General features: G+C 47.7%; 1 protein-coding gene across 2 annotated transcripts in view; it reads right to left on the bottom strand.

Annotated features, from left to right (window-relative positions):
- YWHAE (tyrosine 3-monooxygenase/tryptophan 5-monooxygenase activation protein epsilon) overlaps window positions 1-16,060 on the bottom strand; it is a 60,378-nt gene extending 44,318 nt beyond the window's left edge. Inside the window, exon 1 of one of the 2 annotated variants that reach the window (XM_055256372.2) lies at window positions 15,536-16,060. In XM_055256372.2, coding sequence (XP_055112347.1) covers window positions 15,536-15,599 — 64 coding nt within the window. In that variant the 5' untranslated portion in view covers window positions 15,600-16,060. The remainder of the gene's footprint in view (window positions 1-15,535) is intronic. The other variant, XM_055256373.2, reaches the window with a different exon arrangement.
- Between the last annotated feature and the right edge of the window lie 628 nt (window positions 16,061-16,688).

Raw genomic sequence — 16,688 nt, 5'->3', positions numbered from 1 at the left:
CATGGTGAAACCCCCGTCTCTACTGAAGAAAAAACAAAAATTAGCCAGGCATGGTGGCAGGTGCCTGTAATCCTAGCTACTCAGGAGGCTGAGGCAGGAGAATCGCTTGAACCAAAGAGGCAGAGGCTGCAGTGAGCAAAGATCGCGCCACTATACTCCAATCTGGGCAACAGAGTGAGACTCCGTCTCAAAAGAAAAAAAAAAAAAGAGGAAAACATGAATTGTGTAACCTTCTATGGAACTTTAAGACTTCCTTCCAAACCAGCTTCTGCTAGGTTAAAAAGAAAAACAAGACAATCTTTTACCAAGATTCTACAATTTTGACTGCAAAAAGTACTTTTCCCTTTGGTCTCAATTATTTAGGGCAGGGTTGTGCTCACTTTGGCAGCATGTATACTAAAGTTAGAATAACACAAAGATTAAAAAACAAAAATAAAAATATTGGGGGTGGGGAAGTAATCCCCTACTCCATCAGAATGGGAGATTTCTCCTTTCGATTTACAAGGATACTCCCTTGTAAACACGTTTGGCTGCAGTAGAACCAAAGAGATGAAACTCCAGTGAAAGCTGAGGTGGAAATTAAGACGCTGGACAGATCAATCACCTAAAACACTAAGTACAGGAAAAAGAGGTAGATCAAAGTCTAAATCTTTTTACAATTTTTATGGAATCAGAAAGACACTGAAACAAAAAATACTTTAAAATTCTGTTTTGGAATACTCAGGAAGAAAATGACCACAGACAACCCTTGGGTCCGATTCGGTTTAGTAGAAGGATTAACTTTCCATTCAGATTTTTAAGAAATTTGACTTGTTTTCTCAAATGGTTGAGAGAATTAAGGATTTTTTTTTTTGGCGGCGGGGGGGGGGGGTAGGGGGCAGTAGGTGGGGACGGAGTCTTACTCTGTTTCCCAGGCTGGAGTGCAGTGCCACAATCTCGGCTTTCTGCAGCCTCTACCTCCCGGGTTCAAGCGATTCTCCTGCCTCAGCCTCCCGAGTAGCTGAGATTACAAGTGCACGCCACCATGCCCGTCTAATTTTTTGTATTTTTAGTAGAGATGGGGGGGGGGTCTCACCATGTTGACCAGCCTGGTCTTGAACTCCTGACCTCAGGTGATCCGCCCACCTTGGCCTCCCAAAGTGCTGGGATTACAGGGGTGAGCCACTGCACCTGGCTTTTTTTTTTTTTTTTTTTTTGACGGAGTCTCACTCTGTCACTCAGGCTGGAGTGCAGGGGCACTATCTCGGCTCACTGCAACCTCTGCCGGGTTCAAGTGATTCTCCTGCCTTAGCCTCCTGAGTAGCTGGGATTACAGGCACGTGCCACCACCACGCCCAGCTAACTTTTGTTTTTTTTTTGAGGAGTCTCACTCTGATGCCCAGGCTGGAGTGCAGTGGTGTGATCTCGGCTCACTGCAAGCTCCGCCTCCCGGGTTCATGCCATTCTCCTGCCTCAGCCTCCCAAGTAGCTGGGACTACAGGCACCTGCCACTGCGCCCGGCTAATTTTTCTTTTGTATTTTTAGTAGAGACGGGGTTTCACCGCGGTCTCGATCTCCTGACCTCGTGATCCGCCTGCCTCGGCCTCCTAAAGTGCTGGGATTACAAGCGTGAGCCACCGTGCCCAGCTTTTTTTTTTTTTTAGTAGAGACAAGGTTTCACCCTGTTGGTCAGGCTTGTCTCAAACTCCTGACCTCATGATCTGCCCTCCTTGGCCTCCCAAAGTGCTAGGATTGGCCAGGCGCGGTGGCTCACGCCTGTAATCCCAGCACTTTGGGAGGCCGAGTTGGGCGGATCATGAGGTCAGGAGATCGAGATCATCCTGGCCAACACGGTGAAACCCCATCTCTACTAAAAATACAAAAAGTCAGCCGGGCGTGGTGGCGGGTGCCTGTAGTCCCAGCTACTCAGGAGGCTGAGGCAGGAGAATGGCGTGAACCCAGGAGGCGGAGCTTGCAGTGAGCCAAGATGGCACCACTGCATTCCAGCCTGGGCAACAGAGCAAGACTCCATCTCAAAAAAAAAAAAAAAAAAAAAGTGCTAGGATTACAGGCGTGAGAAAACCACGCCCAGCCTCTTTTTTTTTTTTTTTTTAATAGAAACGGGGTCTTGCAATGTTGCCTAGGCTGGTCTCAAACTCCTGGCCTCACCAGGCATGGTGGCTCATGCCTGTAATCCCAGCACTTTGGGAGGCTGAGGCAGGAGGATCACTTGAGGTCAGGAGTTCGAGACCAGCCTGGCCAACATGGTGAAACCCTGTCTCTACTAAAAATACTTAAAAATTAGCCAGACATGGTGGTAGGCACCTGTAATCCCAGCTACTAGGGAGGCTGAGGCAGGAGAATTGCTTGAATCTGGGAAGGCAGAGGTTGCAGTGAGCTGAGATCGTGTCATTGCACTCCAGCCTGGTTGACAAGAGCAAGACTCTGTCCAAAAAAAAAAAAAACTCCTGGCCTCAAATGACCCTCCCACCTTGGCCTCCAAAAGCAATGAGATTACAGGTATGTCAATTCTTTGATGAGCTAAGAAATCCCCATCAAAATTTCAACACTTTAATAATATATTTTAATGTTTCTTTAGTAGTATATTCGCATTAAGTATTTCATACTCATGAATGTATTTCGAAAAATCTACAAAAACTGTCATAACTGTCATGCAACAGTGACAGTATTTTCTGGTCAAATAATGTTCTTGAAAATGTCACGGTAATCCTATCATAAATTTTAACTATTTTACAAGTAAACCTATTACAATCAAATACAAGTCATTAATCCCACTAAATCTTTCTTCTTTCCTTTTTGAGACAGGATCTCACTATGTCACCGGGTGGGAGTGCAATGGTCTTATCATGGCTCACTGTAGCCTCGACCTCCTGGGCTCAAGCAATCTTACCACCTTAGCCTCCCAAGTAGCTGAGATTACAGACACACACGCCACTAGGCCAAGCTAATTTTGTTTCTTTTTGTAGACACGTGGTCTCGCTATGTTGCCCAGGCTGGTCTCAAACTTTTGGGCTTAAGGGATCTTCCCGCCTCTGCCTTCCAAAGTATTGGAATTACAGAGATTATTAGCCACTGCACGTGGCCCCTACTAACACTTAAACATAACTAAATTTCAACATAAAGGTGTTCACAACAACCACTCCAAGGTCCTACAAAGTCCTCAACTGACTAACCCAGGGATTAGTAGTATTCAGTAGCTTTCTATTAATCAAAACCCATTCATTGTCCAAGGCTTATATTATGCCTTTAGGATCACATTTCACAAAATTGGTCATAGCTAACACTGTTTTTCCTTAAGTAATCTGAGATGGCTAAAATGCAAATATGTGACAATGATTTACATTTTCTTTTTTTTTTTTTTTTTTTTTGAGATGGAGTCTCGCTCTGTTGCCCAGGCTGGAGTGCAGTGGTGCGATCCTGGCTCACTGCAAGCTCCGCCTCCTGGGTTCACGCCATTCTCCTGCCTCAGCCTCCCCAGTAGCTGGGACTACAGGCACCCACCACCACACCTGGCTAATTTTTTATATTTTTAGTAGAGACAGAGTTTCACCATGTTAGCCAGGATGGTGTCGATCTTCAGACCTCGTAATCCACCCGACTCAGCCTCCCAAAGTGCTGGGATTACAGGCGTGAGCCACTGTACCTGGCCAATTATTTACATTTTCTTTCTTTTTTTTTTTTTTTTGAGACAGAGTTTTGCTCTTGTCTCCCAGGCTGGAGTGCAATGGTACAATCTCGGCTACTGCAACCTCCACCTCCCAGGTTTGAGCAAACCTCCTGCCTCAGCCTCCCGAGTAGCTGGGATTACAAGCGCCTGCCACCATTTCCGGCTAATTTTGTATTTTTAGTATAGATGAGATTTCTCTATGTTGGTCAGGCTCGTCTTGAACTCCCAACCTCAGGTGATCCGCCCAACTCGGCCTCCCAAAGTGCTGGGATTACAGGCGTAAGCCACTGCGCCCAGCCTACATTTTCATATTGTAGCAGCTTTCATCCCAAATTCAGACAAAAGATGTTACGTTTGCTAAGGAGAAGTCTCTTATTAATCTAAAATTAATATCAAAACAACTATATACCAGCTCAACATGACAAAATTATCATTTGGGAATAATCTGGACGACCTTTACTTTGGATACACAAATTTACACATGTAAGATTAAGGATTTTGAGAATATTTCTTTGTGCAGATCTTACATAAGGACTAAGCCCAGAAGAGTACACTTGCTAAGAATAACTCAAAAAAGTAGGTTATCATCTAATACGATCCTAGCACAGCAGTAACAAAAACAATTATCTGACCTTTCACATTAGATAAGAATGTTTCACAGTAAATAGTACTGACAAGTATTACACTTTACAGTTTACGAAAGCCCAAAATTTCATAACCACCCTGTAAATTAGTAGGCAAGAGAAACATCACTAATCCCCAATTCGAAAGATAAGGAATCACCCAGTGATTCCTGTGCATTCTGTGATGGCAGATTTACCACATCTGCCAAATGATGACATACTGTCATAACTCTTACAGTAATGCGTCTCCTTCAAACTTTAGGTATGAATGAAGAGTTAAACACTTTTCATATTGCTTTAGCTCGATAAAATCCTGATCTGATCACAAATCAAGCCCACCAACAATAGATCCGTCCAGCTACTATGGTAGATTGTTGGAAGGGCAATAAATTCAAGATTAAAATTTCAAGAGATAAGCCAGGATCATGGTCATATGGTCTGAACTACAGAGTTTGGCATTCTAAACAGAACAGTTGTAACAAGATATGGGTGAGCCTTTAAATTTTTATGTGGGTATTTGGTATAAAAGAGACTTGTAAAAATAAAAAAATAAAATGTGGGGAAAGCTCTGAGCTTAGGACACTGCTATCAACACCTAGGTCTATTATATTTTTAAACACAGAACTGGCTCAAGGTAGCCATAAGAAAACCAACACACTAGGTGTTGACACCATCAGAGGATTTGGAATGCCAGCAAGCTCTATTTTCAGCAACTACCACATCTTTAACTAGCACGTTCCCATCCGTGGGGGAGGGAGCTAGGAGGAGGAAATTTTCACTTTTCCTTTGACTTATATTCTGCCAAAGGCTAACTTCATTTGAAAAAAAAAAAATTCAACCTCCTAGAGACTTAGATCTAAGATATCTCTGTCATAAAAGGCTTTACAAAGTTTAGGAAACTTATTTATGAGTCTTTTTTTTTTGAGATGGAGTCTCGCTCTGTCTCCCAGGCTGGAGTGCAGTGGCACGATCTCGGCTCACTGCAACCTCCGCCTCCCGGGTTCCCGCCATTCTCCTGCCTCAGCCTCTCCGAGTAGCTGGGACTACAGGCGCCCGCCACCACGCCCGGCTAATTTTTTGTATTTTTAGTAGAGACGGGGTTTCACCGTGGTCTCGATCTCCTGACCTCGTGATCCGCCCGCCTCGGCCTCCCAAAGTGCTGGGATTACAAGCGTGAGCCACCGCGCCTGGCTATTTATGAGTCTAAACGAGAAAATCTAGTAACAAATGGCCATAAGTAGGGTGACCACAAGGCAAGTTTGTTGCCCAGGACAATCTCAGTTTATGCCTGCTGTTGTAGCTTATGAATTACTCTGTCTTTTCAAGATGTACTCATGTGGATGTTGAATTATGGTGACTTTCATTATTATTTGCTACAATTTGATAAATTTAAATGAACATCTGAAATTGTTCTTAGGGCCATGACTAGCATTAACATTTAGTTAGAGCACAAACCATGAAGTTCTGTTGGCAACCCAATTCGTCTATTTGGATATATCAATACCTACATATATCACGCTGGCCGGGCACAGTGCTTCATGCCTGTAATCCCTGCACTTTGGGAAGGCCACAGTGGGAGCATCGCTTGAACCCAGGAGTTACCTGAACAACACAGTGGGATCCCGTCTCTACAAAAAAAAATTGTTTTAATTAGCTGGTCATGGTCGTACGAGCTACTTGGTGGAAAGATCACATCAGCTCAGGAGTTCAAGATCAGCCTGGGCAATCCGCTGGGACCAGGCCTCTACCAAAAAAATTTTTTTGCCAGCCATGGTGGCTCACGCCTGTAATCCCAAAACTTTGGGAGGGTGAGGCAGGTAAATCTTGAGCTCGAGTTCAAGACCTGGGCAACATGGTAAAATCCTGTCTCTACAAAAATTAGCCAGAGGTGGTGGTATACCTCTGTAGTCCCAGCCACTTGGCATGCTCAGGTGCCCAGGAGGTCGAAGCTGCAGTGAGCCATAACTGTGACACTGCATCTCAGCCTGAGGAATATAGTGAGATGTTGTCTCGGGGAAAAAAGAAAAAGAAAAAAAAGTTATTTTAAATTATCCAGGTATTGTGGTGCACAGCTGTGGGCCCAGCTACGTGGGAGGCTGAGATGGGATGATCATTTGGGCCTGGGAGGTTGAGGCTGCAGTGAATCGTTACTGCACCAATGCAATCCAAGCCTGGCCAACAAAGCAAGACCTTGTCTCAAAAAAGTATATGTATCTCTCTCAAACTGCTAACTGACCATTTCAAAAATAGTGAAAATAGCCATTTTTCTTGCTGCTCTTTGCTACTCCTTAATGGATTCCATTAGACAGCTATCTAGCCAACTACGTGGAACAACACTGGTGAATCATATGCCAACCTTTGTCCCTCCTAGAAGTTGTATGACTATATCTGGCCGGGTGCAGTGGCTCACGCCTGTAATCCCAGCACTTTGGGAGGCTGAGGCAGGCGGACTACCTGAGGTCAGGAGTTGAAGACCAGCCTGGCCAACATGATGAAACTCTGTCTCTACCAAAAATACAAAAATTAGCCAAGCATGAGGGCCCAAGTCTGTAGTCTCAGCTACTTGGGAGGCTGAGGCAGGAGAATCACTTGAGCCCAGGAGGCGGAGGCTGCAGTGAGCCAAGATCCGCGCCACTGCACTCCAGCCTGGATGACAAGAGCAAAAATCCATCTCAAAAAAAAAAAGTTGTATGACTACATCACTAACCTAACAACTTAATAGCATTCAGTAAGACAAAGGTGGCCGGGGGTGGTGGCTCACGCCTATAATCCCAGCACTTTGGGAGGCCAAGTCTGATACACTGCTTAAGTCCAGAAATTCCGAGACCAGCCTGGGCAACATGGTGAAACCTCATCTCTACCAAAAAAAAAAAAAGGCCAGGAGCAGTGGCTCACACCCGTAATCTGTAATCCTAGCACTTCGGACGGCCGAGGTGGGAGGACTGCCTGAGCTCAGGAGTTCCGAGACCAGCCTAGGCAACATGGTGAAACCCCATCTCTACTAAAATACAAAAGAAATTAGCTGGGCGTGATGGATCGCACCACTGTACTCCAGCACTCCAGCCTGGGTGACAGAGCAAGACTCCATCTCTCCAAAAAATAAATAAATAAATTTTAAAAACAAAAAAGGCTGGGCGCGGTGGCTCAAGCTTGTAATCCCAGCACTTTGGGAGGCCGAGGCGGGCGGATCACAAGGTCAGAAGATCGAGACCATCCTGGCTAACACGGTGAAACCCCGTCTCTACTAAAAATACAAAAAAAAAAAAAAATTAGCCGGGCGTGGTGGCGGACGCCTGTAGTCCCAGCTACTCGGGAGGCTGAGGCAGGAGAATGGCGTGAACCCGGGATGCGGAGCTTGCAGTGAGCCAAGATTGCGCCACTGCACTCCAGTCTGGGGGACAGAGCAAGACTCCGTCTCAAAACAAACAAACAAACAAACAAACAAACAAACAAAAAAAAACCAGCTACTTGAGAGGCTGAGGTGGGGAATCACCTGAGACTGGAAGGTAGAGGCTGCAGTGAGCCAAGATCGCACCACTGCACTACAGCCTGGGTGACCGAGCGAGACCCTGTCTCAAAACCCCAAAAAAAAAAAAAAAAAGATAAGTGAGAGGGGAAAATATTTTAAAGCTACTTTACAGAAATGCAAAGCATCAGCCATATCCCAGTACAATCATTATGATAAACTATGAGGCTTTTCTTTTCTTGAGACAAGATCTCCCTCTGTGGCCCAGGCTGGAGTGCAATGGCACGATGTGGGCTCACTGCAACCTCCACCTCCCAGGGTCAAGTGATTCTCCCGCCTCAGCCTCCTCAGTAGCTGGGACTAAAGGCACAAGCCACCACAGGCCAGCTGATATTTGTATTTTTAGTAGAGACTGGTTTTCACCATATTGGTCAGGCTGGTCTCAAACTCCTGACCACAGGTGATCCGCCCACCTCGGCCTCCCACAGTGCTGGGGTTACAGGTGTTTGAGCCACGGAACCCGGCTAGGGCTTTTCTTTTTTTTTTTTTTTTTTTTTTTTTTTTGAGACAGAGTCTCGCTCTGTCGCCCGGGCTGGAGTGCAGTGGCGCAATCTCGGCTCACTGCAAGCTCCGCCTCCCGGGTTCACGCCATTCTCCTGCCTCAGCCTCCGAGTAGCTGGGACTACAGGCGCCCGCCACCGCGCCCGGCTAATTTTTTGTATTTTTTAGTAGAGACGGGGTTTCACCGTGGTCTCGATCTCCTGACCTCGTGATCCGCCCGCCTCGGCCTCCCAAAGTGCTGGGATTACAAGCGTGAGCCACCGCGCCCGGCGGGCTTTTCTTTTTTTGGTTGTTTTTTCTTTTGCTTAAAGAGGTGACATCTGTCTACAATAAACTATGTTTTTTTTTTTTTTTTTTTTTTTTGAGACGGAGTCTTTCTCTGTCCCCCAGGCTGGAGTGCGGTGGCGCGATCTCGGCTCACTGCAACCTCCACCTCCTGGGTTCACGCCATTCTCCTGCCTCAGCCTCCTGAGTAGCTGGGACCACAGGCACCCGCCAACATGCCCGGCTAATTTTTTTGTATTTTTTAGTAGAGACGGGGTTTCACCGTGTTAGCCAGGATGGTCTCGATCTCCTGACCTAGTGATCCACCCGCCTCGACCTCCCAAAGTGCTGGGATTACAGGCTCGAGCCACCGCGCCCAGCCTAAACTATGTTTTTTAAGAACCTGTATGCGAACAAACATTCTGAGAGTACTTAAACTTCACCTCATTTTAATTTCGCTGTGCCTTGAGATGAGATTTTGTCTCTGAAAAAAACCACCAGGTTTCTCTAGGAAAGTGAAAAGATTTTGTCTACAATTCACCATGGATATCAGTCATCACAAACATCAAGATGTGAAGTAACTGCTATTAGAATTGTTAAAGAACAAGCATACCCTACTCACCCCCCCCACTCCTCTGAAAGGCACCACCTTACTTAAACAGAGATCTTTTTTGACTGGCTAAAGAGAGTAAGTGTACCGATCTAAAAAGGTCAGCAGACACTAAGTTCTGGCTTTACCACTTAATAACTGATTAGCCATATGATCACAGAAAAATCTCTCTCTCAAATTCACTTTCTTGAACCAGAAAATGGGAGTAACACTCTACCTGCTCCAATCTTGTTACATAAATTAAAAACTTTTGTCAACGTGGTCTGTGAACTGAGGTACTGCATAAATGTCATATACGTATATGTAAAGTTTAGGCCAGGGGCAGTGGCTCACACCTGTAATCCCAGCACTTTGGGAGACCAAGGTAGGAGTCCAGGAATTCAAGACCAGCCTGGGTAACATAGAGACCTCATCTCTACAAAAAAAAAAACACAAAAATTAGGCCAGTGCAACAGTCCCAGCTACTCCGGAAGCTGAGGCAGGAGGGTCACTTGAACCCAGGAGGTTGAGCCTGCAGTGAGCTATAACAGCGACACTATACTTCAGCCTGGGTCACAAAGCAATACCCAGTCTCAAAAAAAAATTTTTTTTAAATTTAGCCTTCCCATAAATATATACACCTAATATGTACCCATTAAAAAATTAAAAATCTAGGCCAGGCATGGTGGCTCACACCTGTAACGCTAGCCCTTTGGGAGGCTGAGGCGGGAGGATCACCTGAAACCAGGAGTCAGAGACCAGCCTGGCAAACATGGTGAAAGCCCATCTCTACTAAAAATACATCGCCAGGTGCGATGGCGGGCATCTGTAGTGCCAGCTACTCGGGAAGCGGAGGCAGGAGAATCGCTTGAACCCGGGGGCAGAGGCTGCAGTGAGCCGAGATCCTACCACTCCACTCCAGCCTAGGTGACAGAGCAAGACTCTGCCTCAAAAAAAATAAAAAAATAAAAATGTAGCCCTACATGCTTGTCATTACTGTTTGTGTACACAGTGTTCTTGAAATATAAAGAAAAAATATGCCTGCAGTATCAGTTACCCTTACAGTCATCCATGAAAAAAAAAAATGGGGCCGGGTGTGGTGGCTCACGCCTCTAATTCCAGCACTTTGGGAGGCCGAGGTGGGCACATCACCTGAGGTCAGGAGTTCAAGACCAGCCTGGCAAACATGGTAAAACCCCGTCTCCACTAAAAATACAAAAATTGGCTGGATGCAGTGGTTCACACCTGTGATCCCAGCACTTTGGGAGGCTGAGGTGAGCAGATCACCTGAGATCAGGAGATCAAGACCATCCTGGCCAACATGGTGAAACTCCGTCTCTACTAAAAATACAAAAAATTAGCCGGGTGTAGGCCGGGCGCGGTGGCTCACGCTTGTAATCCCAGCACTTTGGGAGGCCGAGGCGGGTGGATCACGAGGTCAGGAGATCGAGACCACGGTGAAACCCCGTCTCTATTAAAAATACAAAAAATTAGCCGGGCGTGGTGGCGGGCGCCTGTGGTCCCAGCTACTCAGAGAGGCTGAGGCAGGAGAATGGTGTGAACCTGGGAGGCGGAGCTTGCAGTGAGCCGAGATCGCGCCACTGCAGTCCAGCCTGGGTGACAGAGCGAGACTCCGTCTCAAAAAAAAAAAAAAAAAAAAAAATTAGCCGGGTGTGGTGGCACGCGCCTGTAGTCCCACCTACTTGGGAGGCTGAGCCAGGAGAATCACTTGAACCTGGGAGGCGGAGGTTGCACTGAGCCAAGACCACGCCATTGCACTCCAGCCTGGGTGACAGAGCCCAGTCGTAGAAGGGATTTTTAACACAACATTACTCAGTTCTGTCTGTGCATTTAAAAAGGAGAAAAATAAACTTTACTCCAGAAAGTTAGTCCATTAACTGAAATGGCAATGGAAAATTACTGGCCTACAGTCAAAGAATTGCTAGTTAATCTAAATGCTTCTAAACTTATTAACAAAGTTAATTTACTACTACCTTTTTCCTAACAAGACCATAGTAAAAAGTTCATTCCACACATGCTCCCTTCCCTATTCTTCACCAACTAACAGAATAAGCTAGCTAGAGGTGAGGATCTGGTGTTTTAAAAGGACAGCTCTCAGCAGGCTCAGTGGCTCATGCCTGTAACCCCAGCACTTTGGGAGGCCAAGGCGGGCGGATCACCTGAGGTCAGGAGTTCGAGATCAGCCTGGCCAACATGGCAAAACCCCATCTCTACTAAAAATACAAAATTAGCTGGGCATAGTGGCGGGCGCCTATAATCCCAGCTACTCTTGGAGACTGAGGCAGGAGAATCGCTTGAACCCAGGAGGTGGAGGTTGCAGTGAGCCGAGATCGTGCTATTGCACTACAGCCTGGGTGACAAGAGCAAGACTCTGTCTCAAAAAAAAAAAAAAAAAGACAGCTCTCGGCCAGGCGCGGTGGCTCAGGCCTGTAACATCAGCACTTTGGGAGACTGAGATGGGCGGATCACCTGAGGTCAGGAGTTCGAGACCAGCCTGACCAACATGGAGAAACCGTGTCTCTACTAAAAAAGAAATACAAAATTAGCCTGGCAGGGTGGCACATGCCTGTAGTCCCAGCTACTCGGGAGGGTGAGGCAGGAGAATCGCCTGAATCCGGGAGGCGGAGGTTGCAGTGGGCCGAGATTGTGCCACTTCACTCCAGCCTGGGAGACAGAGCGAGACTCCATCTCAAATAAAAAAAAAAAGACAGCTCTCAAGTAGATGACTCAACAGATGCATTCCTAGTGAATCCAACATGACCATCAAAACTTCATCCTACCTTCCACAGAGCCAATCTTGACAGGGAAGAGACTAAGAAAGGACAAAACCAACAACTGCCCCACAAGTCCAAATGTAGTTTATGTTACCCCTCTGCTCCCCAAAACGGGTAAACTATTCATTTTTCCCCTCTATATTCCCCATTTTTTATTGTTGTTGTTGCCCAGGATGAAGTGCAATGGCGCGATCTCGGCTCACTGCAACCTCGGCCTCCCGGCTTCGAGTGATTCTCCTGCCTCCGCCTCCCAAGTAGCTGGGATTACAGGCACCCATCACCCCCAGCTAATTTTGTATTTTTAGTAGAAATGGGGTTTCTCCATGTTGGTCAGGCTGGTCTCGAACTTCTGACCTAAGGTGATCCACCCACCTCGGCCTCCCAAAGTACTGGGATTACAGGCATGAGGCACTGCGCCCGGCCTCACTTTTTTTTTTTTCCGGAGACAAGAGTCTCGCTCTGTTGCCCAGGCTGTAGTGTAATGCCACGATCTTGGTTCACTACGATCTTCACCTCCTGGGTTCAAGTGATTCTTCCACCTCAACCTCCTCAGTAGCTATGCCCAGATAATCTTATTTTTGTAGAGACGGGGTTTCACCATGTTGGCCAGGCTGGTCTTGAACTCCCGACCTCAGGTGATCCACCCGCCTCAACCTCCCAAGGTGCTGGGATTACAGGCGTGAGCCACCCCGCCCGGCCTTTCTTCCCCACTTTCTTGTACTAATTCATACAAGGAACAGTAAGAGCTGTTTGAGAAATGCTAAGAAATAATGGACTTGCTTAATACGGTTTCGAAGGAGGTAAAAACCATTCTTAGACTACTGGCTTGTTAAAGTGATGAGATGCTAGATTTAATCTTCAACTCCTAGCCCCAAACTTAAATATTTCCTGTGACCCAAAACTGTCGTTTTCCTGAACACAGCTTAGCTCTTCCTCCCGTATCGTTAAATAATCCACATAAATTGATTCCAACGCCCCAGGATAGAATTAAATGAGGATACAAAGAAGTTTAGGCACTAACTCAACACAGCAAGCAAAATAAAATAAGCCTACTGCAGTAACAGAGAGATAAAAGGGCAGCTGGAAAGCCAGCATTTGGGTACAAGTACCCAACAAAGAAATCCTGCCAATACACTGCCTTACCTTCTTCCACCCCCGACACCTGCTAAGACACCTGCTAAATTCTGTTCGGTGACCAGAACTCCGGGAAAACTGTCACCAGAAACAAAAAAAATATTGCACTCAATAAAGGAATGGACACAGGTAGAGGACACAGGTAGAAATTCCCGGTTTCTGTCTCCTCCTCCTACTCTCCTTTCCACTGAGTCCACCTTATGCCCCAATCACAGGAATAGCTCCTCACCCTGTAGATCCTATTTCCTCACCCCTTCAGATCCTGAAGGGGACACCTAACATTAACAACTGTAATGATGTGGCTGTATCAAAGTCCTATGTTCAATAACCAATAACGGCTCTGGTCAGAAATCCTCACCACTCACATCAAAAATATAATTATCACTAACCTGTACTTTATTTGGAAACTACAATCGTAAGCTTTCAAATTGGTTTTTTAAATGAGCTTTCAAGAAGAAAAAGACCTTTCCTCACATCCTTTCTAGTTATCACATTAAGTTTACTTAAAGGCCCAATACCCACAAAATAGAAAGCATTCAAGTATAATTTGTTTCCTCCCAAGAACACTAACAGATTAAGAGGGGGAACATCTGGAGATGAGGGGGCGGAGGAGGAGACTTCCAATACAAGCACATTTATATCTGTTCGATTTTTAAACACTGAAATCAAGACAAAGCTGACCTTGAGCTGTACTTCCCCATCTTATCCCCCTCCCTCTTCCAACAGGAACCTTGTTCAATACAAACAGCAATTTAAGAATTTACAAGACGAAATTTATTTCCCTATATTTCCTAAATTTGAGTTCTGGAGGCCTTGTCTTAGTTTCAAATCCCTGAATCCTTATTTCTGATGATAACGGGGACTAGCCCTGAGGTTATTCACATGACTAAATCTGCATTTCGAGGAAAGCAAGGGCCCTACATAACATTTTGAAATATAGGTAGCTTAATTAGGAAAAAAAATCTAAGGATCAAAGATCCTTGATTCCAACCATGTCTCACCCCACCCTACCACGCAGAAGCATTAAAACCACAGGACCCACATACATGACTTTTCGTTTAACACTACAGTATCGCACAATTATAAATGTGAGGGTATTTCAAAAGGTGGTCCAAAAGGTGGATTGGGAGGGAGGATTAAGAATGAACTTCCTGATAATGACCATGACAAACACAATGGATATTTCGATAAAGTTCTGAAAAAGGACTGGAGAACCCAATGGGGCAAAAGAACAACGAACAAAGAGGAACTACTAAAATTTCTACACAAACCCATTTATTTAAAATGGAAAAAAGGAAAGTAACAGGATCTTCAACCTTCATAACTCAAAAACCCCAGCCTCAGCCGAGCGCCTGGAATAGGTTAAGATCCCCCACGAAGTACAGACCAGTATTCCGAGCCTGCAGAGTCAACCAAAATATAGTTACTGAACACTATTGGAAATCACTTTATTTCAACAGGTCTTTCCATTTGTCATGATAGTGCGCACAAACCGTAAAGTCATCGTTTTTACAAACGGGTGGACGGAGGCTCGGGCTCTACAAAGGCTCGAACTCTCAGAGTCGTGGCCTCCTGGTCTCCTGGTTCTATCCATCAGAACCCACGGGTGACGGAGCCAGAGAAAGGTTACAGGAACTTCGAGGTCTCCTGTTTTAAGTCTGAGGAGACGGAGGGAGTGAGGATTTTCTGGGCCTCCCCAGAAGGCGGCGAGGAGGAAAAGCCCCAAAACCCCTCACTACGAGGTGCCGGCCTACGGGAAAGAAACCCGATCGCAGCATCGGAGCCTGCCACCGCCCAAGACGAACGGCAGTGATTCCCACTCACCCCTCTCCCCCCACCATCATCCAGGACTGTCCCCCACCTCAGGCCTGAGGAAGCCCATCGCTCTCAAGGGTTCTCCTTTGTGAGACTCCACGGCCGCCGCCCCACACGGGGCCTCAGGGGAAAAGCCACCGCCCCCACCCGCCATATTTCCCTGAAAGGCGCCCGCGCTACAGCTCCCGGTCTTCGCTCTCTCCCATGTGGCGGGTGCTGCTTCCCCCATCACCCCACCCAGTTGTTCTCCACATACCAAGGCCGTCACAAAAGATCCCATGAGGGTTGCTCGTTCGGAGACAGCACCCGCCATCTCCTCCCCCTCCCCCGCCCCGGGACTCGCCCTCCCCCAGCCGCCATTTTACAACCAACTCCTCCACCCTGTCGCCCCGGCCTCCCGGCCCGCAAATTGTTTGCAGCTAAGGACGGCGAAGGGGTCACATTCCAGGGCACAGAGCCTCCCATCGCCCCGGGAGCTCCCAGGCCATTTCCTGCTTTCCGAACCCAAGCCCCCGGGCCAGACTCGCTGACGATGCCGCCATTTTGTCTCCTGTTCCCGGCCTCTGTGGGCGGCGGCAGAGGGTCCGAGAATTCCAGCCCCCCGCTGCCCCCCCAACTCACCGTCGTATCGCTCAGCCTGCTCGGCCAGCTTCGCCTGGTACACCAGATCCTCTCGATCATCCATAGCGGCAGCGGCTCCGGCAGGGTCTGCGCGACGGATGGAAGCGGATAGTGTCACCGACTCTCTCAGCCTCTCGCTCCGCGTCCGGGCAGCAAAAATGGCGGCGCCTCAATCCGGGACTTCCGCCTGCGCACGCGGACAACTGCTCAGCTCTATGGCAACCGCTCCCTGGCAACTGGCGCGGGGGGCGGGTCCTGGAACTCGGCGCCCGAAGAGGCTGGAACCAGCGCACGAGGCGCCCCTCCTCCGTCGGCTCAGCGGGCGCCGGAGCCCAGAGGCGGGAACTGCGACTGCCGAGAGGGAGCGGCCCCCGGGGAACGAGAAGGGCTGAGGCGGGGCCGGCCGGGACTGCTCCCGAAAAAAGCCAGGAGAGACCTGGGCCAGACCGGGGCCCGAAGCCCGACCTGCGGAAAAGAACGACGGAGGCTGTAACGGTTTCTGTCATGGCAGGTCTTCTTTCCTGAAATCTGCGGCTGTCACTACCGCGCCCTGGTTTTCTTTCTTTTTTTTTTTTTTTTTTTGAGACGGAGTTTCCCTCTTGTTCCCCAGGCTGGAGTGCAGTGGTGCGATGTCGGCTCACCACAACGTCCGCCTCCCGGGTTCAAGTGATTCTCCTGCCTCAGCCTCTCGAGTAGCTGGGATTTCAGGCCCCCACCACCACCCCCAGCTTTTTTAATAGAGACGGGGTTTTGCCATGTTGGACAGGCTGGTCTCGAACTCCCGACCTCAGATGATCCGCCCGCCTCGGCCTCCCAAAGCGCTGGGATTACAGGGGTGAGCCACCGCGCCCAGCCCGCGTCCTAGTTTTCTTGGCCAAGCCTGGTCATGGGCCTTTTTCAGACACTTTTACACTCAGGGTAACGAACTGGGCCCTGGCCAGGCGCGGTGGCTCACTCCTGTCATCCTAGCACTTTGGGAGGCCAAGGTGGGAGGATCACAAGGTCAGGAGTTCGAGGCCAGCTTGGCCAATATGGTGAAATCCCGTCTCTACTAAAAATACAAAAAATTAGCTTGGCATGGTGGTGCATGCCTGTCATCCCAGCTATTCGGGAGGCTGAGGCAGGAGAATCTCTTGAACCCGGGAAGCAGAGG

Source organism: Symphalangus syndactylus, chromosome 20 (genome assembly GCF_028878055.3).
Source record: "Symphalangus syndactylus isolate Jambi chromosome 20, NHGRI_mSymSyn1-v2.1_pri, whole genome shotgun sequence".
Lineage (NCBI taxonomy): Eukaryota > Metazoa > Chordata > Mammalia > Primates > Hylobatidae > Symphalangus > Symphalangus syndactylus.
The sequence above is the reverse complement of the archived record's forward strand: the minus strand, read 5'-3'. Positions and strand labels throughout refer to the sequence as shown.